We start from the raw sequence: 22,932 nt of genomic DNA on the forward strand, positions 1-22,932 counted from the left end.
GAGATTCTTTATGAATTTTCTATAACAATTTTTTCACTTTTAAAATTTTGCATTCGCTTAATATATAAAAAATGAGACAGTAAAAATTGACAACCCAAAATTATTAATAAAACCGAAATTGTAAGGCTAATTTCAAATTTCATGTAAAAAAAATCAATGGATCAAAAACATTTTTTTATTCTTTTGTTATTTTTACTTTCGATAAATATGCTAATCTCGTTGATTTTGTAATACAATTGATTTGGGAAAAGTCATTTTTTAAGGCCAAATTAATGTTCCTAAATTTTATTGCTTTAAATAGAGCCTTCAATAGTTTATTATTAGAGCTGCTTAACATAACAATTTTGGTGCAAAAGTGATTCTTCAATAATTTGCCATTGGAGCTGTTAAATTTGGCAAATGCCAAATGTGTCAATTCATCCAAAATCAACTGTTTCCTTCCTTTTTTTTTCTTTCTTCCCTTCCTTTTTCATCCTTCCCAGCAAACCAACCGCGGTTGACAAGCTCTCTGTTTCTGCATAACTCAGCAAAATTTCATCCACCGGTCGACCACCCGGTCTTTCGGTTGATCGACCAGCCAAGACAGTTGTCCAACCTCGGCTTCAGTTGGGATTTGTCAAAATGGCTTTGTATCATTGTAGCACTATTGCTATAATTTGACAATTTGCTATTATAGTATGTCTTTGGAGATGCTATAATAACATTTACCATTAGAGATGCTCTTAGATTTAGTATTTATGTAAAATTGTGAAAAATACAAAATTTTGCACCTTTTTTTTTTCTTTTTATTTATTTATTTATTTTTTGTACTTAGACTTAGGATGGCCAATTATTTTGAGCTTCAAATTGTATGAAATTGTGTGCATTTGCCAAAGTTCATCTCAAATTTAATACGGACTTTTAAATTTTTCTCCAATTATACACAAAATTTGAAAATATGTTATTTAAATTTTAAAAACATTCCATCTGTGTTTGAGTTGCTCGGGTTAGATCTGCCTAAATTTAACTCCTACATGTATAGAATGATTTGCTGGTGATTATTGATATTTTTGCTACCAAAACAAGCTTATAGTATGGGTCGAAAGCTCAGGTTCAACAGGCTGATCTATAATTGGGCCATATTTTTAGCCCAATCTCCTTCCATGTGATTTTGTGAAAAAATGTATTTATAAACTTCTCATTCAATGATCGGTTTTAGAACTCCATTTGTTTATTATTACATGTAATCGGGACGGTTTAATGCGGTTTATCTTAATTGATTATACTTTTTTTTATTCTAAAAATTTTTGACAAATTATTTGATTAAACTTTTGCTTATAATTTATTATGTAAAAATAATTTAAACTAAGAAATGAATACTTTAATTTTTATTTTTGATTATCAATTTTTAATTTATAATAAGTCGCACTGAACAAATTCGTGTTGTTTCATTTTGAGCTCATGTTTGATATATGACATGTCAAAAAAAAAATATATGGTTTAGAAATATAAAGTATATGAATATATATATGGTTTGATATAAATTTTTTTATTTTTTTATTTTAGGGTTTAGGATTTAGGGTTTAATTTTTAAATTTTTTTTTTTATTTTTTATTTTTTTTATTTTAGACTTTAAGGCTTAGAGTTTAGGTTTAATTCTTAAATTATTTATTTATTTTTTAATATTTTAGAGTTTAAAAAAACACAGTGACAACATGAGAGAAAAAAAAAAAAAAAAATGGTGAAATCGGCACGGCAGGAACAGCAGGAAGGGGGTGAACTGACTAAGGAAAGGAATCAAGTCGCGACGTCGCTGCCGCCAATCACGGTGAAGTCCGCGACGTATGAGGCTTCCTTCCATCTCAGCTTCCCGCTGTCTGGTATGGTTGAGCCATATGGAGGGAATTTTGAATTTTTTTATTTTTTTTTATTTTCTGAGTTTCATCTCCATCTCAGCTTCCCGCATATATAGGGGAGGGGAGGGGAGGGGAGGGGAGGGGAGGCAGCGATTGAAAGGGGAGGGGGAGGGAGCTTTGATACAGAGGGAGGGGGAGGGAGCTTTCATAACAGAGGGGAGGGGGAGGGAGTTTTCATAACAGAGGGAGGGGGAGGGAGCTTTCATAACGCCACCGTCAATACCTCCTCCAACACCACCACCACCACCACCTCCTCCAATAGCACCACCACTGCCTACACCACCACCGATACCCCCGCCAGTACCTATACCACCACCAACGGCCTCCTCCAACACCACCACTACCACCTATGCCCCCACCAATACCACCACCGCCACCACCAATACCTCCTCCAACACCACCTATACCACCACCAACGCATCCTCCACCACCACCACCACCACCACCACCACCACCAACACCTCCTCCAACACCACCAACACCTCCCCCTATTCCACCACCAATACCCCTGCCACCACCTATACCACCACCAACACCTCCCCCTATTCCACCACCACCACCACCACCACCACCACCACCACCACTCAGTGAGGGGAGTGGAGTGAGGGGAGGGGAGTGACGTGAGTGACGGGAGTGACGGGAGGGGAGGGGAGTGACGCGAGTGACGGGAGGGGAGTGAGGGGAGTGACGTGAGGACGCAAGTGAGGGGAGTGACGGGAGGGGAGGGAAGGGGAGTGACGTGAGTGAGGGGAGTGATGAGAGTGGCGTGAGGGGAGTGACGGGAGGGGAGGGGAGTGACGGGAGTGACGTGAGAGGAGGGGAGTGACGTGAGAGGAGGGGAGTGACGTGAGTGACGTAAGGGGAGGGGAGTGTCGGGAGTGACGTGAGGGGAGGGGAGTGACGGGTGTGACGTGAGGGGAGTGAGGGGAGAGGAGGGGAGTGACGGGTGTGACGTGAGGGGAGTGACGAGAGTGATGTGAGGGGAGTGACGGGAGGAGAGGGGAGTGACGGGAGTGACGTGAGGGGAGTGACGGGAGTGACGGGAGGGGAGGGGAGTGACGTGAGGGGAGGGGAGTGTTGGGAGTGACGTGAGGGGAGGGGAGTGACGGGTGTGACGTGAGGGGAGTGAGGGGAGAGGAGGGGAGTGACGGGTGTGACGTGAGGGGAGTGACGGGAGTGATGTGAGGGGAGTGACGGGAGGAGAGGGGAGTGACGGGAGTGACGTGAGGGGAGTGACGGGAGGGGAGGGGAGTGACGTGAGGGGAGTGACGGGAGTGACGTGAGGGGAGGGGAGTGACGTGAGTGACGAGAGTGACGTGAGGGGAGTGAGAGGAGGGGAGGGGAGTGACGGGTGTGACGTGAGGGGAGTGACGGGAGTGACGTGAGTGACGAGAGGGGAGTGAGGGGAGGGGAGTGACGGGTGTGACGGGAGTGACGGGAGTGACGGGTGTGACGTGTGTGACGGGTGTGACGGGAGTGACGGGTGTGACGTGTGTGACGGGTGTGACGTGTGTGACGTGAGGGGAGGGGAGGGGGGTGGGGCGGGGGGGGTTGGGGGGGCGGGGCGGGGGGGCGGGGCGGGGCGGGGGCGGGGGGGTTGGGTTGGGGGGGCGGGGGGGGGGTTGGGAGGATACAATTAGCAAGGGCAATCTATGGTGATTCAGATGTTTATTTCCTTGATGATCCTTTCAGTGCTGTTGATGCACATACCGGGGCACACTTATTCAAAGGCAAGCAACACTTCTTCATAATAATTGTTTTTAAATTATGTGTGATTTTATATTTTTTGCTTATACATTTAGATCAATTTATTAAGAACTTGAAACTTAATTTGCAGACTTATCTACTGCATCTCTTGTCTGAGAAGACAGTTCTTTTTATAACACATCAGTTGGAATTCTTAGACGCTGCAGATCTTGTCCTGGTAAGTTACTAAGTTGTCGCAACAATTGTGGCTTGCTTCTCTTTTGTTTTTTATTTAATTCATGTTTTTTTTTTTTTTTTTAAAATTTAAATTTAATTTAATTTAGGCTTGGTTGGATCCGATTAATTTGCCCTCTGGAAGATCTTGTCACTGTGAAATTTGCGGCGAGCCTTTGCAGTTTTTGCTTCAGGTGTATATCTTTTCATAGTAATTTTAACTGTTTAAACAAAGAGACATGTCCTTTGCAGTTCTTGTACCTATTGTTCTTGCATATTTATATTTGTGCAACCATGAAAAGATCATCAATTCAGTGAAAAGTTGCCATTTTTGTCAATTTATTCCAACTGTTCAGTTATGGTGTGATGATTCTTTCAGCTTTCAACTCATAAGGGAAGGGTGTGTGAAGCCTTCATTCCCACCTCTGCTTTGCATCATCTCATTGAGTGTTGTTAGGTGTGGTGTTATGAGGCGTCTGATGCCAATTTATGAGTGCCTCTCATGATCCAAATGACACAACCTTTTTAAACGTCCCGCTGGTTTGTAGAGTGAAAGCAAATGCCATCAGAGACTTTTTTGAGTCTGAATTGCAAATTGGGAATTAGTGTGGCTATATTTCTCATCAATGGAGAGAGGCCAATGGGTGAGCTGATATTATTGCTAAAGGGAGCGTGTCCTAAATCCTGGATTGCTAAAGAGAGCTGATATTATTGCGCACTTCTAGCGTCTTTCTCAGGTTTCAAGCTGATGTTCAGTGCTTGGCCTGCCCTTGTATGGTTTATATTTAGGTTGGGCTTTAGGCACAAAAACAAAAACAAAAGAAAAATTCCAAAATGGAAACTGTCAGTTTGGGCCTACAAATTATTGCAGCAAATGACTGAACTGAAAGATTAAAATTATCTATTTTATGACTTTCTGTGTCATGTCAATTTTTGGCTCCAAAAGATGGATTAATATGACTTCTGCTTTAGTCCAATGTTTAAGTTACGCATTGCCAAATTCTCATCTCATCCTTCCTTTCACTTTAGCAGTCCCTTTTCAACTCACTTATCTATGCAGCACTAAAAGGAACAGAGGCGTGAGATTGAATTTGATGGTAGTTTTTTTTGGTTCATTGAATTCCCTAGGTTTATGCACCCCTCTCTGAGACGGAACCTACATTTCATCGCACATTATTTGTATTCATGTGTCTATCGATGACTTGTCTTCTCCAAGATCAACATGAGCAATGGAAACGGCAACCAGAGAAGGCATCTCGAAGGTAATGGTTGGGATTACTCAGTCCTCATAATTTCATCTCTTTTCTTTTTTCTTTTTATAATTTTTTTTTCTCTCTTTTTGGTTTCCCATCAAGGAGAATCAATTTTGAACAAGTTATTCACTTTATCCTTTTTTACTTTGTGTTTCTGATTATGAAACTGTTTTGTTAAGTGTGAAGGTTTTTCGCAGTCAGCTGGCTCGCTTGAATCCTTTTTACTCAAGTGAACCCCCAAAACATGATGGGACTGACAAACCATCTGGCATTGGAGGTATAATATTCTTTCATTGCGCTCTGTAGTTCAGTCTTACTCTTTGGTTTCTGCTAGACTTAGATTTATTGATAGGTCTGATGGCAATCATCAGTATTATCATTATGAACTCAGCTATACAAAACCTTATCCCTGCTCTCTTGGAGTTGCTTCATTAGTTTTTTTGTAATTTACACCCAGTTGTGTCAGATTTTGAAATTGTTGCTGCATTTGTATACTTCTCAACTTTTAAAGGTGTATAATTGTAAAAAGCCAATTCATGTACTTTTTTTTTTTTGCTTCCATCATGATTAATAACTGATTAAATGATAGCAGACACAAGGACTTTGCCTGAAACTTGTGTGGATGCATTTATGTACTTCAAACTACATGTTGTTTCTTTTCCTTAGCATCCTCATGATATTATCTCTTTGATGATGCTTGCTTTAGCTGCACTGTGTAATTGGTGTGGTACCTGGAAAGGAGATAAAGTTTGTAGTAGCTGTAGAAGAGCACGCTATTGCTCGAAGAAACATCAGGTAATTAGAGAAAATTTTGTTATTATTTTTATGCTCCAGTATTTGAGGTTATCCAGGCCTGAATCCTGAATCTTGAATCGTCCTTCCTTTTTACTTGTAGGCTATGCACTGGAGATCAGGTCATAAAATTGAATGTCAACAGTTGAACAGTTATCCTCAATCATCTAACACTAGCCCTACCAACAATTCAGTAGAGACACAAAAAGGCCAGTATTAATGTATTATTGATTATGTTACAAGGAGGTAATTGGCTGCCATAGGCTTATAGGGGATGTGTACTTGCACTGATACAAACGACCCGTGTTTTTTTTTATTTATTTTATGAAACTCATAATCTCTACTCATTTCTTAGATGGCATTTTAGAAATTGTTCAGTCAATAGCAACTCTAAATCTAGGGTTTCATTAGCAAAGGTTATCCATGAGATTGGATTCTTCTGAATTTCACTGCTGATCAAATTTCTATATATGAACAGTTGCAAGCAACACCATATGGCCCGAATACGAGATCATAAATGAGGATGAATGTGAATTTGACACAGGGCTGTCTGAAGATATTAAGTATTCTAATTCATTGGTTTCTGGGAGCCAAATGGATGAATCAGTCAAGTCATTGTTGGACAACTTTGAGGTATGGATAGCTTGTTTACACAATCTTGAAATTATTTTACAAACCTTTACAGGCTCTGTTTCATTGTTGCTAAACAGGGGGACAGTGACAAGAAGAGTTGGGCCTCCTTCCAAGAGTGTATAGCCAGGGGCCCTGAGCAAGTGTTGAGGTGACTGCTTACCTTTCATACAAGGATACATGTCATCATTTTATGAGCATTTGCACCATATTACATGCGGGGAAAATACACCAACTCAATTTTGAGAAAACAAGATAAGATGTAACAAAAATTTGCAGCCTCTTGCCTTCTTGGGGAAGATCTTTTTAAAATAGTTGTATCCTGTGTTACCTAGCCTAGGTAAAGATTAGTGCTGTGTCTATGTAATTCTTTGATTTCTAAATCTCAATTCTTATTTGACTCTGGGTGCACCTATGTATGTTATATCTTCATTGGGTGGCATTTAGTTTATTCAAAATACAGCTTTAAGAATAAATTATTATAAATATAATTTAGTAGAAGCATGCAGTCAAGAAAATTAAATAAGAATTTAGGATATGATGCATTAATGTCTTTTGCTACAATTCAAGATGCATAGCGAGATCCTTTGATGCTATAAATCCATATACATCAATCTAAATATATAGAATTAGCACTGTGCAATATATGAAGATGAAAATTGTTACTGCAGCTGTAATGTACTTTCTGCATCATTGTAATAATTTAATGATGAGCTGCTATATTTAGCATATGACATAAATTGAAGAAATATTTCAAAATTTTCTTTTGCCAGCATAGATGTTGTAGGCCTATCACCAGTGATTTCTGGCTGTGTGATTTAGAGATTATAGTTTTACTCTGTAAAGTGCTTCCACTCTGATACCAGATTGATTTCTTGGGCAGCAATTAGACTGATGGTTTTATAAGACCTATGTTATCCTTCCTCTCTCAAGTGGTGTCTACACCTGCATTTTAGTTGATGGGAAATAGGTATTGAATCGCTAATATGGATTACAGGCTTCCTTAATTTCCTAATAATCGTGCAAATTTTGTTTGAGGCACGTAATGGCACTTAAATTGTCATCTTGCTCTAAGCACACTAAACATCAGTGGAATAGCTTTAAGTGTTCCATCGATGGTATAAAATATGTAGATCTGTACATAAATATTTCTGTGCATGAACATCACTATGTGTGTGCTGTATGCCACATAAAATTTGTTTGCGTCACGTATATATATACCTTTGCATGTCTATAGTTTATGTTTCAGGTGTGTAAAGGCATGGACCCACTTAAGGTGTTGGACTTGGAACATTTCTAATTTAATAACTAGCCAATTCACATCTTGGAATATCATTCATCGTTATTATTATTTTTTTCCCTCTGATAACATTTACCTGTGGCAAATTTACCTCTGAGCTATAATATTATTGATCTGGTTGGTTGATTCAATTATTTCTTTAAATATAACAGGTATTGTAGGTATGAAAGTGCTAAACCCTTATGGCCCATGTCCAGTGGCCAGCCATCCAAGACTGATATTCCTAAATGCAATTACTGTGGCGGCCCTCAAGCGTTTGAATTTCAGGTATGAAATAATGTTCCTTCAATTTTTTATTTTTCTGTCATTGCTACAGTCTTTCAATTTAATCTGTAGCTCTATGTATGTGCCTATTTATCTGAAATCTGATCTTCCATTCAAACCTTTGGTTTATGTTTGTATTTGGTCATCCCAGATTTTGCCACAGTTGCTTTACTACTTTGGTGTGAAAAATGATGTGGATTCTCTTGATTGGGCAACTATTGTTGTCTATACATGTGAAGCTTCTTGTGAGGAAAACAATGGACCTTACAAGGAGGAATTTTGTTGGGTTCAGCTTGCTTCTTAATCTGCTGCTGTACCTTGACGACACATGAGATTGTGACAAATTCAACATCCATCTCAGTTTTGATTGAAAACTTCTCATTTTTCCAACTTGTTCTCCCGGTTGGGGGCTTATGGAGTTGGGATAAACATAAATCCTTTTTGTTTTTTCTCCTTTTGTTGTATACAAATTCAACGTCTGTCTCAGTTTTGATTGAATGCTTTTTGTTTTTCCAACTTGTTCTCCGAGTTGGGGATTGTGGAGTTGGGATAAAGATTTTTATTTTATTTTATTGTCATTTATATTGCAATTTTCTGTGACTTGTGAAAAGTTGTCACAAATGAGGCAATTCTTTTGCATTATTCCTAATCTAGTGTATATATTAGATGGTCATATTTTACCCTGTTCCATTTCATTTGTTTTGCATCATGTGGCGAAATCGGAGTCTAATTCTGGAAAATTCGAGTGCTTGTTGATTTGTGATGGTTCTAACAATTTCCAAAAAATTGTTGCAGATGATCAGGAGGGAGATATTAAACTTTATTGTCTTCCTTTCAAGAATTATTTTTCATTGCAACATAGGAAATCATTTTTGAAAGCGAGAATTCGCATATCTTGACACCAAATGTGGACATGAACCGGTCCTTGATCCATATTGATCACCAATCATTATAAATCACAAAACAGGACATTATGCAGCATTTAGATGAGGTTTATGCCGTTGAACCTGATGTACTTATGCTGGGATCCCACAAAAATTTCTACAGTTATCAACAACTTAAGAGGGATCTTAATGCAAGAAATACCAAGTAATGCAAATTATTAACAAGTAGCAAGAAAGAGTATGTTGGTAATATCACAAGAACAAAGAAAATTGTATTCAAACATCACTCCCATGAACATCCTTCCCTTGCTCATCAACTACTAACCAATCTCGGTGTCTATCAACAATACACAAATTTACATTGTAAAATAAATAACCAAAAAAACAAAAGAAGAAGTTCAAAAGCAAATTTATTATTAAAAAAAAGGCAAAAGAATCAAACTCAGCAAGCATAGCTTCTATATGTAATGCACTACCAAAAATTTCCTTACACATATGAATGAAGAAAAATGAGGCTGTACATGGGTAATTGGCCAGGATGAGACACCAATCTGGAAGAGTCCAATGCACAATTTGAGAATGCTCAATCGATGAAAGATTCTGAATTTGCAACGTACTAGATGATTTATCCACTTGAATTCAAAGTGGAACCCAGGGAAGCATTTAGTCCCTCGATTACACCAATAAAATGTAGCTTAAGATCTTGGTATCATAAAATCGCTACACGGCTTCTTGAATGCAAAAATAAGAAGCAAGCTGAGGAAGAATTAGAAAATGAGGAGGTTTCGGGACATGGTTCAGGAGACACGTCCTCAGAGTAACCTGACACATTAGAACATACCCATGAAGTAGTCAAAGGGTCAAAATCAATGGAAAATGAAATATTAAATAGGCAAATTGATGTGAATGGAGATTCATAGATTCCCGAAAACATCCCTGCAGTAGTGATGTTTGTGCCAACTATGTCCTTGAATGTGATGAGTTGGACAACTGGAAGTGCATCCGGATCAAATTTCTCATCTGGGTGAGAATCAAATTGATGTGAGCAAGCTGCAGATGACTACGAATTTGTCATCAGACAGCTTGTGAAAACCCGTGTCATCAGTGTATCCGAGATCAGCGACTGCCCCAAGTTCGACCTCATCCTTCTCGGAATGGGCCCGGATGGACATGTTGCCTCATTATTTCCTAATCACTCCGTGCTCAATGAGAAAGACCAATGGGTAACTTTCATCACTGATTCACCCAAGCCCCCACCCGAGAGAATCACTTTCACCATCCCTGTCATCAACTCGGAGTCCAATGTGGCTGTGGTTGTGACAGGTGGCAGCAAAGCGGAGGCTGTACACTTGGCAATTGACGACGTGGGGCCTGACTACCTGTCATTGCCTTCGAGGATGGTTCAGCCAACCAAGGGGAAGTTGGTATGAATTTTGGGCATGGCGGCTGCCTCAAAACTCGACGGTGCTCAATTTTCCGACTAGGGCCGAGCTCTTCTTGCCAAAGCGCTTATGTTTGTTGTATGTAGCTGAGGGATCGTACATTTGTCGAAACACCCTCTTCCATTAGTTCTTTTCCTTTTCAAAGTTGGGTTAATCTCTCTCTCTCTCTCTCTCTCTCTCTCTCCTTTTTTGGGCTTTTTTCCCTCTCTTTTGTGGGGGTTGTTGGGGAAAGTGTGACTATGCTTTCTTGTAAGAAGAGGTTGAGAAGTTTGGGGCTTTTAAATACTAAGTCCTCTTCTGTTTTTCAGTTCCACATTGATATGAATCTGATCTCATCAATCTGTGGGAAAACAAGCCCTTCTTTTTGTCCATGATGGTGAAATGTAAATAATGGCATTTTGGGTACTACAAAATGCATTCACCAACTTCTCTCTACACCTGCGTGAAGCACAATTTTTGATTTATAAGGTTGTTTGGTATAACTTATATGGTTGTTCCTTTTTTTTTTTTTCGTTTTAAATGTGTGCAAGACAGTTTAATATAGTTTTTGCCTTACAATGTATCAGACAAATAGTTTAAATAAATTAGAAAAAAAAAGTGAATATTAGAAAGGTGAGAGAGGGTTGTTTTTGTCTTCTATTTTTTTATTATTATCTTTTAATTTGCAAAAAAAAAAATAAAAAACTATACCGAAGTGACCCATATGGGGAAATTGGGAAAGGTGGGTGAGAAAAGAAATTTAGTTGGTGTTTTCAGTAGTATCCTGGCATTTTCCCCCCTCGTAGATGTTCTATTAAATTGTCATAAAGTTTAGGTTATCTTGAAGTTGTGATTTCTTAGTTCATCTTTTCTTTTCAAAAGAAAAAAGATAACCAAGTTCTTTCCTTGCTTTCTTTTTTTGTTGGTGGTTGTTTTATTTTTTTTCTTTGCTATTGTATTTTATTTTATCTTAAAGGGAGAGAATGATGCGTAAGCATAACAGTTTTGTAATTAAAAATTATCTTAATAATTTTTTTTTTTGAAAATGATATATATCTAAGCTCAATCATGTGATTTTGTATTTAATTTCTCAATTTTTTTTTTTTTAGTTCACAAATTGTTACTATATTCCAAAACTGAAAAGAAATAAAATAATAGATTGATAGTCTTGACAACTTGGTTTTGGCCCCATTCTAGGACCAATAATTACATGTCCTTTTTTCAAAGACAATTGCTACCACCGTAGAGAACTTGACATCACTTCACAAAATCAAAATTTAGCTGCTTTACCTACTCTATTTTTTATGTTAAAAAAAAACTACTCTATTTTAAACCCTAAATACATAACTTTGAATGAAGTTACCATTGAAACTTGCTATTGATAAAACTGAAAGCTATTAATAAGAAAGTAAAAGTTAAAAGTATCAATTTTTTAACTTCTTCAAGTAAAATTTGCTTCATAAGCTATAAAACATAAGTTGCACGTAGAAGATATACCAAACACTTTGACACAATTTCTCAAAAAAAAAAGATTGTAAGTAGTACATAAACTGCACCAAAAAAACTCAATATATATATAGATATATATACACTATTTTACATTGCTTGGCCATACCCATATGAACACAATTTTTTTTTTTTTTTTTTTTTTTTTTTTTTTTTCAAAGAATCAAGAGTTGGGAAGATGGGGAGAAAGAACTTGGACATTACACCAGAAAAGGGAGTGTCTCATACACCCAACACTTGGTCTTAAGCACACCAGTTCAAAGAAGAGAAAAACTGAAAAGAATACTCAGTTTTGCATCGCAGGTGATGTTCCAGGTGTTTCTGAAATGTGCATGACAGAATTATGAGCTATAACAACCAACTCAGTCAAGTATGTCTACAGCCTCATGTGTCTTGGGTTGATCTTAAAAAATAACAATAAACTGAGAAACCTAAGAAAAATTACTATATCCTCTATTCAAAGGACGGAAATTAATCTGGATATAATGCTAACAAATAAATAATACAATAAGAATAATATTTATTAACATCATTGCATATGCTGACTAAATATTAATTCTTTCTAATTTCAAATTGTATTATGCAATGACTACGATGGGTGCAGGCAAAATAGAAATGGAAAATCTTTGTGACTTAAACCTGAAAACTTGCCATTCTCATTCTATGGTAGTAGATAATACCCACACATTTCAAAATTGGTGTTCTCTAAGTTACATCAATAACCTCATGGTTAAAAAAAAAAAAAAAAAAAAAAAACTAAAATCAGTTCACTTTACAGGGATTGGGATAATTGTGGCTCATCAAAGGCAAAAAACACCACAATCCTTATTAATTGGAGAACCGAGTTTGATCAACTCACAGGCCCAGGCTGCAGTGTGCGGTATTCCCTCTCAGTAATTGATCTTATGCCATTTGGATCGGGCTCAACATTTTCTTCCATAACTTCTTTGGGAGGGAAGCCAACTGTCCGTGCCAACCGCCATTGATCAATCACTCCACAGTTAATGGCATACTTGACTGACTGTTCCAAGTATCCTTTGTTGGTGATAAGATGTGGCTGAACCGTCAACATTCTCATGAGAGCTGCAAAGATGTTGCAAAGAAAATTAGAAAATTAAGGTTGCATATATCTCAGAAAGAGAACAAGGGTTGTAATGTTTTTCCAGAGAAAATGTTGGCGCAGGGATGATCCAAAGAAAGAAAGATGTTTATACTTCTGCGTGTATCTAACATTTTCATACTTCTGCATGTATCTAACATTTTCCATACATGAATGCATGCCGCAAATATCATAACAAAAATGACAAATTTTCACAATTGTTACCAAAATACACCAACACCCTAGGCGAACTATGTTTTGGAATGCATATTCTTAAATATGATACACTTTCATTCCAAAACGGTAAATTTACCATTCAAAAATGATCTCAAAGATTTTTTGCAATAGATTTCACGATGGTTTCCTTAGGAGTAAAAAAACTCAAATATACAAACAAAAAGCTAAGGTGGGTGAAGTTTTGACATGGAGAAACGTCAAAACATTGTCATAATGCACATAGAAATGTGTTCCTACATGATTAATTTGGATAAAAAATAAACAATATTATTGGATGTCTAATTGTTAAAAAAATTATTCTAGAAGTATATCTTAATTCGTCCTCAAATTTGCTTCAAAAACCTAATAAATCTATCTCCGAATTCTATCAACCATGGTTCTACAATGCCTTTTCTCCAAGACGAACCCATAAAACAATGCCAGAGGCAAATCACATTCAGTAGGCAGCTTTCTTTTATATTTAGGGCAAATTACATATACCTCCCTCGAGGTTTAGCTAAATTACAGATACCTCCTGAGGTTTCAAAAATTACAGATACCCCCCTGAGGTTTATATTTTCATAACAAATTACCCCATGAGGTTTATATTTTCATAATAATTTGCTCCCTAATTTGTTATGCAAATAGTACCTTCAGGGGAGTATCTGTAATGTCTCAAACCTCAGGGGGTATCTGTAATTTTGTTAAACCTCGAGGGGGGTATATGTAATTTGCCCTTATATTTATGTTTAAATGGGGCATCCCAAGTAGTTCATTCGTATGATTCCATTTTACAAGATGCAAGAGAATATAATACTTCTATAGATGTAATAACAACCAGAAGTAAGAAAATGTACAAAAACAAAATATCAGGTCTTTCATAAAAGGCATCCACTACAAATTGAAAGGAAAGAAAGAAAATGCAAGCAAATAGATCATAGAGCAGTAACAGCACTCTTATGTAAAAAATTTTAGTAGACTCAAATTTGCCTACACAGAGTGATTTGACAATTAAGAAAGTATGCTAATGCAAACAATGACAGACTGTAAGTTACTGGTGAAAGCCACCAATAGAAAGGCCAACAATCCTGTGCCAAATTAGTTAAAAGTTATGGAATGAGATACTAAGTAAAATGATAAAAAAGAAAAAAAGAAAAAAAATTAATAATAAGGCCTGTATGGTTCAAAAAACTTTTTTGACCACATGTAAAATTGTAGGTGTCTTTAGGTGTAAATATATGTTCGAAACAGATGTAGGATTCCAGTGGCTCCACAGTATAGTTGACCTCACAAGAAGTCTGCTCTTCAGTGATTAGGGGAACAAAAAAGGGAACATAAATCAGATTTTGCAATTTCTACCTGCAACAATGCCATCTCCAGATGCCGACATATCACCAGTGAATGGGGTGATAGGTGCATCCTCCATCCTGAGAACTGCACTATTGTGCTCCTTGGTGTAGTAGTGTATCTTCGAAGTCCCATTTGTCACAAACAAAACCTTTAGATTTTCATGCCAAAGTCGACCAAATACTTCTGGCGTGTAATGAATGAACTTAGATCTATCATTGTCTCTAGTGTCAAAATTTTCAGAGGGCTTGATCCCACATAGAAACTCGAGTTCTTGTTTGGTAACCTCGATAACATCTGCAAGGTTCCACACCTCTTGTATGAACATTTTGGTTTCTTCACAAGACTGCCATAGTGGCAATGGAAGGTTAAGATCATAAAATATAATTCCTCCTAATTTCTTGGAGATCTTGATGGCTCGCAACATGGTAGATCTCATGTTCCGGTCAAGCATGGAGAATGTGTTGATGTAAAACATCTTTGCCTGAATGTGACGTTCACAGAATCGATAAATAGATGATAACAATGTTGCTTGTATGACAGCTCGCACTGAAATCTTGAGCAAGCTGCTTGTACTGTGCACCAAACGAAAGAATAGTACATCTAACAGGCATTCATCTAGTTCCCGTCAAGTTATTCTTCTTGAAGTTCAATTTTATGCATTGGGACATTTCCTGTGTAAAGATGCACATACAAATGAGAGAGAAGTGTGCCAAATTCTCATATTTCAACTGAATCCTATCCTTCTTGAAGCTTATATTAATACATCAGAAAATATAAGGGTGCTATCGACCAATAATATAAGGGTGCTATCGAAAAATGTATAGAAAATATAGGGGTGCTATCGATCAATAATGCCCAAATGAAAACATTTCATGTTGTGATAGTGCACAAAATTGATGATGGCAAACAAAATAAAACCAATAGAAATCAATATGTCACAATTCAACAACCGACATTGAAAATTACCACAATAAATAAGAACCGTTTTCCATAAAATTTAAATCCCTTACCTCCTTCAACACATCAATATTGATCTCAGACCTTGATAAAGAATCCTCCGCACATGGTTTGACACATGTCATTTTTAATCCACCCCTCTTACCAATTTTCATCTGTGATGCTGCTGTTGCTCTTTTGCTGTCAATACGCATGGATCGGGTTTGAACATTGTTCACGTTTAAGTAATATAACAAGGACTGACCATAGTCATCATCCCCAATTTTTCCCATTAGGGCAACTTTACCACCCAAGGTTGCAAGAGCCACCGCAACATTACTTGCACATCCTCCAGGTGCCCTCACAAATTTTTCCGGGGTCCACAACGCATCCTTCATTCTTTCTTGCAGTTCATAGTCTATAAGTCTATTGGCTGGCCTTCCTGACGGCACAAATGCGTGTTGAATAGCACCAAAGCAACAGACCAGAGGAGGCCATCCATAAGTAAAGCTAACTTCCTCGTCCCCATCTTTTCCAAGTTCCAGGTCTTCGTCATACTCATCCTCCACATTCACAATGAATGAATCCCCCTCCCGATCACTAAGTTCCATCTCACTCACTTCATTTTCCGTATCATCAACCTTTTTCTTGATCCTTCCCCGCCTCATTATCTTTTTTTCAACTTTTTCCTCCCCCAGCACGCTAGAAGTAGATTCAGCTGTGAGCCATGAAGTTGAAGATTGCAATATTATGAAGTAAACAAAAAGGGTCTTGCTAAGAAGTGCCCTGGGGTACTAAAAAAAAATAAAAAATGAGTAGATCCCGAGACATTTATCACTAAATTTAAAACATTTTATGAATTTTAAAACAATTTTTTAATTATTTTACATTTTTCCAAAACACTTTATATCACATTTTCGATTTTAACAAGTGCCCGTGTTAGCATTTGGCATACCAAATATGAGGGCAAATTGTATTGACAACGCAAAATCCAAAAGCATGCCCCTTATATGATAAAATGTATACCTTTCCTTCGAGTTCTTCTTCGGGTTTTCTTTGAATCTTCACCTGATGCTGGGGGCTTATTGATTTCCTCATCTGTAACATCAGCATTCACCACTGACACAAAATCATCCTCTGGACTATCCTCTATTACCTTTTCCTACTTCTAGCGGGTGAGCGTTTGGATGTTCTAGATGTTTTCTTTTCTACAACAATCCCTTCTTCGCCCGATAACTCTTGAGCTAAGGACTTTTTAACTTTTTTCCTAGAAATTGCCATAAGACCCCATCTCTTACGTGGATCATGAAGTTGCACAACGCTTGATGACGGGAAGAAAGGCCACTTTGAGTGCCACCTGCTCACCAAAACATGAAAATTGGAGTTGTTAGCAAAAGGGTTTTCACTTTTTCCTCCTAAACCTCAATTGGGTCAGCAACCTAATCAAACCAGTCAAGTCTCCAAGAGCTCTGTTTGGTTTCATTTTCAGAATCAATGTTTCAAAAAAAAATTTGGAACAATAAAACTAGTTTGACAAAAAGAAAAAAAAGCACCAAAAAATATATTTTCAAAATTCTAAAATTATTCAGCCAAAACCATATAAAAATGACGAGTTTATTGAGGGTGTTTGGTCTGGCTTAATTTGGGCAGATTATAACTTTTGACTTCTAAAAAGTTACTACAGACTGTTTGGTTGAGCTTAAGGCCAACCACTTGAGCTTCTACAGATTTTTTTCTTACATAAAAAAGTTGAAAATCAAAAGCTGCTTGGAGCAGCTTCCGCAACTGGGATTATGCGGAGGAGTGTGGAAATTACTTAAATGCCCTTCAATAATTTGAAGCATTACGAAATTGCCACTATATAAACCACGAAATCACTGTTCATTCTCTCTGAGAGAGAGGAGAGTGGCGATTTCCGGCGACACAGGCGATTTCCGGCGAGAAGTCTGGCGTTATGAACCAGATCCCTCTCTCTCTCTCTCTCTCTCTTCGACGTTGTTTTCTGGCTGTGCTATGAAACCCATCGCGATGAAACCCTTATTCTCCGGCGTCGCGTCGCGATCTGAAACCCTTCTTCCCTTTCTCTCCGGCGTCGCGATCTGAAATCCTTCTCTTCTCCGGCGTCGCGATCGCGATCAACGCCTGTCTCTCTCTCTCTTCGCGATCGCGATCAACAACAAGCTTCTCTCTCTCTCTTCGTGATCAATGATTGCAGAGGGCTGCTGTAGTGTGGGATGAGGAGGAGAAGAAGGGTGCGGCCGGCGGTGGCTAGGGCCGCCGGCGGTAGGGTTTGGCTAGGACTTCCAGATGCATTTCATAACAATTTTTATATTTTAATTAATATTAATTCTAATGAATTAATAATAAATTAAAAAAAATTAACAATTTTAATATTATTAATTAATATTAACTGTAATGGATTAATAATAAATTAAAAAAATTAACAATTTTAATATTATTAATTAATATTAACTGTAATGGATTAATAATAAATTAAAAAAATTGACAATTTTAATATTATTAATTAATATTAACTATAATGGATTAATAATAAAATTAAACAAATTAACAATTTTAATATTATTAATTAATATTAACTATAATGGATTAATAATAAATTAAACAAATTAAAAATTTTAATATTATTAGTTAATATTAATTGTGATGGATTAGTAATAAATTAAAAAAATTAACAATTTTTATATTATTAAATAATATTAATTGTAATGGATTAATAATAAATTAAAAAAATTAACACTTTTTATAGCTTATTTCATAAGATTAATTTATTGAAGCTTTTTTTGATGCAGCTGCTATTTATCTTATTAGATTTATTTATTTATCTTAAGATTAATTTTTATAGCTTATTTCATAAGATTATTTATCTTAAGATTAATTCAAACACCACCAATTAAATCTATAATCAAAAAAAGCTTCAATAAATTAATTTATCTCATAAGATTTTTGATGTTAAAAAATCTGAAATCATTGTATTATTATTTATTTCATAATATTTATTTATTTCAAGTTATTATTATTTATTATTTAAAAAATCTGAAATCATTGTATAAAAATTTATTTTTGTGTAATATTTATTTCATTGTATTATTATTTAAAAATAATAGGGTTATGTTAATTTGGTGTTGGAATGATCTCTTAATATGTAATTAATAGCAAAAAGTCTAGAAAAAATCAATTTACAACTAACAAGGGTAAAAAAGACATTTACACAGCAAAAAGCTACTTCACAGCTTATTTAACAAACACCACTCAACAACTTAAATCTATAATCCAACAGTTACACCAAACAGATTAACAGCTTCTGATTAAAGCCATAATCTATAATCTGTTAAGCTATAAGTTATAATCTGTTTTAACAGCTACACCAAACGGCCCCATTGATTTTTATCCCCCAAAAAAAAAAAATCACCAAATTAGGTTTTAAGTTTTTTTGAATATCTTTAAGAAAACAAAATGTTTGCACCATAAAATACATGATTTTTACTAACACAAACAAAATGGGTCCCAACTTCAGAGCCTTTATCTTTTTTCTCTATCATAAACCCTCAAAGAATATATATTTTCTGTTCAAATTCACAAGATATATGGAACTAAAGATGGGTATAAAGAGATAATTGAGGGAAGAGAAAGAACCTGGGCAATGATAGGAACTGGGTGAGAGAGGCAGACGCCATTGCCAGAGAGCTCCAAGACTGGGTTTTTGTGTAAACCCAGAAAGGGTTTATCAGAGTGAAACTGGTGAGAGGATGAGGGGAGAGAAAACCCCCATTTGGCTTCGGGGCTAGCCCATTTGATTATGATTTTGGAATTTTTTTAGAAAGTTAAAAGAAAAAAAAAAAAAAGAATGCATTATCTAAACCATGTCACTGAATGCCACTCATTTACCTTTAAGTTACCAAAATGCCACTAGGGTTGTTCACCATCAAAATTCCACCGAAGCTCTGTCTCTCTCTGTCTCTCTCTCTAACCCAGAATGCAATTCGGTAGATTTGAGCTATTTCAGCAGTAGACAGCTCGTTTTCTTGCAAATCAGTCAAATGGGTTACTTCTATTTTATCGATTTCTTCAGCATATTCATTAGTTTTGTTAGACTGCTTCATCAGAAACTGGCATTCTCAAATCCTATGAATGATAAATGTTTTAATTATAATGGTATAAATGCTTTTTTATTTTATTTTATTTTAAATTCTAGTCATATTTGCTGTGATGTTCATGAATGGTTCTGAATATTACAAAGATTTTACTTTTTGGAGAATCGGAGATGGAATTACTTGAATGGTTTGTGCAAGTATTTTTTTTGTTTCACTAATTACTTCAATTTTATGTATGACTACTGTGTCTGCAGTGCTCTTGAAATTGTGTTGAACTGAAAGGAATTCTGACTTGCAAGTTTGTGTTGGAGAAAGACCTGTCCTCAGATGAACATTTTCAAACAGTTAGCACCCATCAAATGTGGGTTTAGAGGTGCTGTCATAAAATCTTGTAGAGGTAGTCTCCACTCCTTATTTTATTGGATCATTGATTTTTAGTGTAATTTTTATAGGGTATGGGCTTTCTTGAATCATATTGTTATTGGATGCCAAGAAATCATGAAACCACAATGCTTTTGTTCAAGTTCTGATCCATAAAATGTATGTATAATATAAATCGGTTTCCAAGTTCCGAGAAAGATTAGGTTTATGATTGTGACAGCAAAAATGTAGTTGCATAGAGTTAATTTAATAGCTTGTGACATGTTTAGAGCTATGTCATTTGAAGGGATCAGGTCTGGATTTTAAATTAGAAAGTTCCATTGAAGAATTTTTTATTTTCTTCTGATCATCTTCTTCATGAAGAACAATACCCCCAAAAATAATTAGAAGCTTCAGTTTGTAAAATTCAACCCTAAAAGAAGATCTTTGCCTGGAAGATTAGAACCATAAACTTGATGTTTAATGGCTTAATCAGGAAAGAACTGGATGTGAACACCAAACTTTCTCAATTTTCAGCTTTGAAATGACATTTTGTTTCGGATGCCTAAATGTTGCATAACATATATATAATATAATTGCGTATATCCTGAAATATTATTGGAGGGTTTGGTTACTTTCTTGATACTTGTTTCTTTTCTTTTTGGCAGCATGCCTTTCTTTATTCCATTCGTCTTCAGACACTTCTGTGGAAGTTCATGCACAAGAACATGAAGTAGTAATAGCTTTAGGAAGTAATGTGGGGGATAGACTTCATAACTTTAATGAAGCATTGCAGTTGTTGAAGAAATCAGGCATACACATTGCAAGGCATGCCTGTTTATATGAGACGGAGCCTGCTTATGTGACGGATCAACCTCGCTTCCTCAATTCTGCTGTTAGAGGTGTTACAAAACTCGGGCCTCATGAACTGTTGGGAGTACTTAAGAAGATTGAGAAGGACTTGGGGCGTACTGATGGGATAAGGTATGGTCCAAGACCAATTGACTTGGACATATTGTTCTATGGGAAATTCAAAATTTCTTCCGAGATTCTTACAGTACCCCATGAAAGAATTTGGGAGAGGCCGTTTGTAATGGCTCCAATGATGGACTTGATCGGATCATCTATCGACAGTGATACTGTTGCACGATGGCATGATTTGTCAGTCCATTCGGGTGGACTTTTTGAATCATGGGAGAAACTTGGCGGTGAATCCCTTATTGGGAAGGATGGATTAAAAAGGGTTTTGCCTGTTGGAAATCGCTTGTGGGACTGGTCGGAAAGAACCTCTGTCATGGGTATCCTTAATCTGACCCCAGATAGTTTCAGTGACGGAGGGAAGTTTCAGTCTGTGGACGCTGCAGTCTCTCAGGCCCATTTCATGATTTCCGAGGGTGCAGATATAATTGATGTTGGCGCACAATCCACACGCCCAATGGCACCTAGCGTTTCTGCTGAGGAAGAATTGGATAGACTAATCCCCGTTTTAGAAGCTGTTCTGAAAATGCCCGAGGCTGAAGGGAAACTCTTATCTGTGGATACTTTTTATTCTGAGGTTGCTTCAGAAGCGGTCAGCAAAGGGGCTCATCTCATAAACGACGTGTCTGGTGGACAATTAGACTCCAAAATGCATAGTGTTGTGGCACGCCTTCAGGTACCTTATGTCACAATGCACATGAGGGGGGATCCGTCTACAATGCAAAATAGCAAAAACCTACAATATGACGATGTTTGCAAACAGGTTGGGTCAGAGTTATACTTGCGGGCTAGAGATGCTGAAATAGCGGGTATCCCAGCTTGGAGGGTTATTATTGACCCAGGAATTGGATTCTCAAAAAATACTGAACAAAATTTGGACATTCTCATGGGCTTATCAACCATTCGAGCAGAGATTGCGAGGAAGAGTTCAGGTTTGTCGCATGCTCCGCTATTGATCGGACCTTCAAGGAAGAGATTTTTAGGTGATGTTTGCAGTCAACCTGACGCAGTTGATAGAGATCCGGCAACTGTTGCATCTGTCACAGCTGGGGTTTTGGGTGGAGCAAATATTGTGAGAGTACATAACATTAGAGATAATCTTGATGCTGTGAAGCTTTGTGATGCAATGCTGAAAAGGAGATAGATCTTTTGCATGATGAGAAACAAACAATCATGCAAATTTCAAATTCTGATTTAAATTTTGTATGTCATCGGTTATACCCTCTGTTATCAGAATCTTACGATTCGCGATTCGATTCACGATTCGATTCACAATTTTTGCAAAATCGATACGAATCTATAGGTGAATCTCTCTTTTATCAAAATCTTACGATTCGCGATTCGATTCACGATTCGATTCAAATTTTTTGCAAAATCGATACGAATTTATGGGTGAATCTATTTTGGAAGTAAATCTCTAGTGAATCGCACGATTCACAATCGATTTACGATTCAATTCTCTTTTTATGATTCATGTAATTTTTTAAATTATTGTGTCCGGCATATTTTCGACTATTTTTTTTTCCATGTTTTTAGTGAAAATGACATAATACAACTTTTAATAGCGTTTAATACTAAAATAACCAACATATATACATAATTTGTTGTTATTTTAGTGATCATGAAGTTTTTAATAGAATCCAATCAGATTCAGTCAGACCCAACATATTTTTAACCTTTCTTCTCATTTTTTTTTTCCCTTTAAAAATTCATAATATATCTTCTAAAGATGTGTAAGATTAAAGTTACAATATGAATTATCTATTACTATTTTATTAAATTGAATATAATTGAATATTACATATGTGAGGTTTGTTATACCTTTGAAAATGTTTTAGGCTTTAAAATAAAATATTCTAAATAATTCTTTCTTATTATTTGATCACTGTTACTTAGAAAAGTACGTATGCTTATTGTCCAATTATCAATATCGTTATTAATTATTGTTATTTTGAAAATTGATAATTTGTCTATTTGGTTATTATCTTTATTAAGAATGGTTGATAAAAAATATCT

General features: G+C 36.5%; 3 protein-coding genes and 1 pseudogene across 4 annotated transcripts; 3 read left to right on the plus strand and 1 right to left on the minus strand.

Moving 5' to 3' along the window:
* Positions 1-1,693: 1,693 nt before the first annotated feature.
* Positions 1,694-8,703, plus strand: LOC114269089 (uncharacterized). Its single transcript, XM_082871127.1, has 12 exons — positions 1,694-1,859; positions 3,588-3,625; positions 3,733-3,819; positions 3,926-4,009; positions 4,944-5,077; positions 5,248-5,345; positions 5,775-5,863; positions 5,964-6,069; positions 6,339-6,493; positions 6,571-6,641; positions 7,943-8,057; positions 8,206-8,703. The coding sequence occupies exons 1-12, from the start codon at positions 1,718-1,720 to the stop codon at positions 8,356-8,358; spliced, it is 1,272 nt and encodes a 423-aa protein (XP_082727253.1). The 5' UTR covers positions 1,694-1,717; the 3' UTR covers positions 8,359-8,703.
* A 324-nt stretch (positions 8,704-9,027) lies between these two features.
* LOC145792013 (putative 6-phosphogluconolactonase 2 pseudogene) lies at positions 9,028-10,368 on the plus strand (annotated as a pseudogene).
* Positions 10,369-12,490: 2,122 nt separating this feature from the next.
* On the minus strand, positions 12,491-19,252 carry LOC114299038 (fructokinase-like 2, chloroplastic). Its single transcript, XM_082871123.1, is given in 6 exon segments — positions 12,491-12,948; positions 14,540-15,011; positions 15,541-16,184; positions 16,493-16,619; positions 16,622-16,823; positions 19,121-19,252. Coding segments are annotated over 6 exon segments (1,719 nt in total). The 5' UTR covers positions 19,162-19,252; the 3' UTR covers positions 12,491-12,715.
* On the plus strand, positions 19,086-22,122 carry LOC145791126 (folate synthesis bifunctional protein, mitochondrial-like). Of its 2 annotated transcripts, none has more exons than XM_082871125.1 (3): positions 19,086-19,225; positions 19,833-19,975; positions 20,607-22,122. In XM_082871125.1, the coding sequence occupies exons 2-3, from the start codon at positions 19,906-19,908 to the stop codon at positions 22,058-22,060; spliced, it is 1,524 nt and encodes a 507-aa protein (XP_082727251.1). In that variant the 5' UTR covers positions 19,086-19,225; positions 19,833-19,905; the 3' UTR covers positions 22,061-22,122. The 2 variants fall into 2 exon arrangements, with proteins under 2 accessions (XP_082727251.1, XP_082727250.1); XM_082871124.1 differs by lacking the exon at positions 19,086-19,225 and adding an exon at positions 19,261-19,639.
* Positions 22,123-22,932: the final 810 nt, after the last annotated feature.

Source organism: Camellia sinensis, chromosome 5, assembly GCF_055761805.1.
Source record: "Camellia sinensis isolate YWXY chromosome 5, ASM5576180v1, whole genome shotgun sequence".
NCBI lineage: Eukaryota > Viridiplantae > Streptophyta > Magnoliopsida > Ericales > Theaceae > Camellia > Camellia sinensis.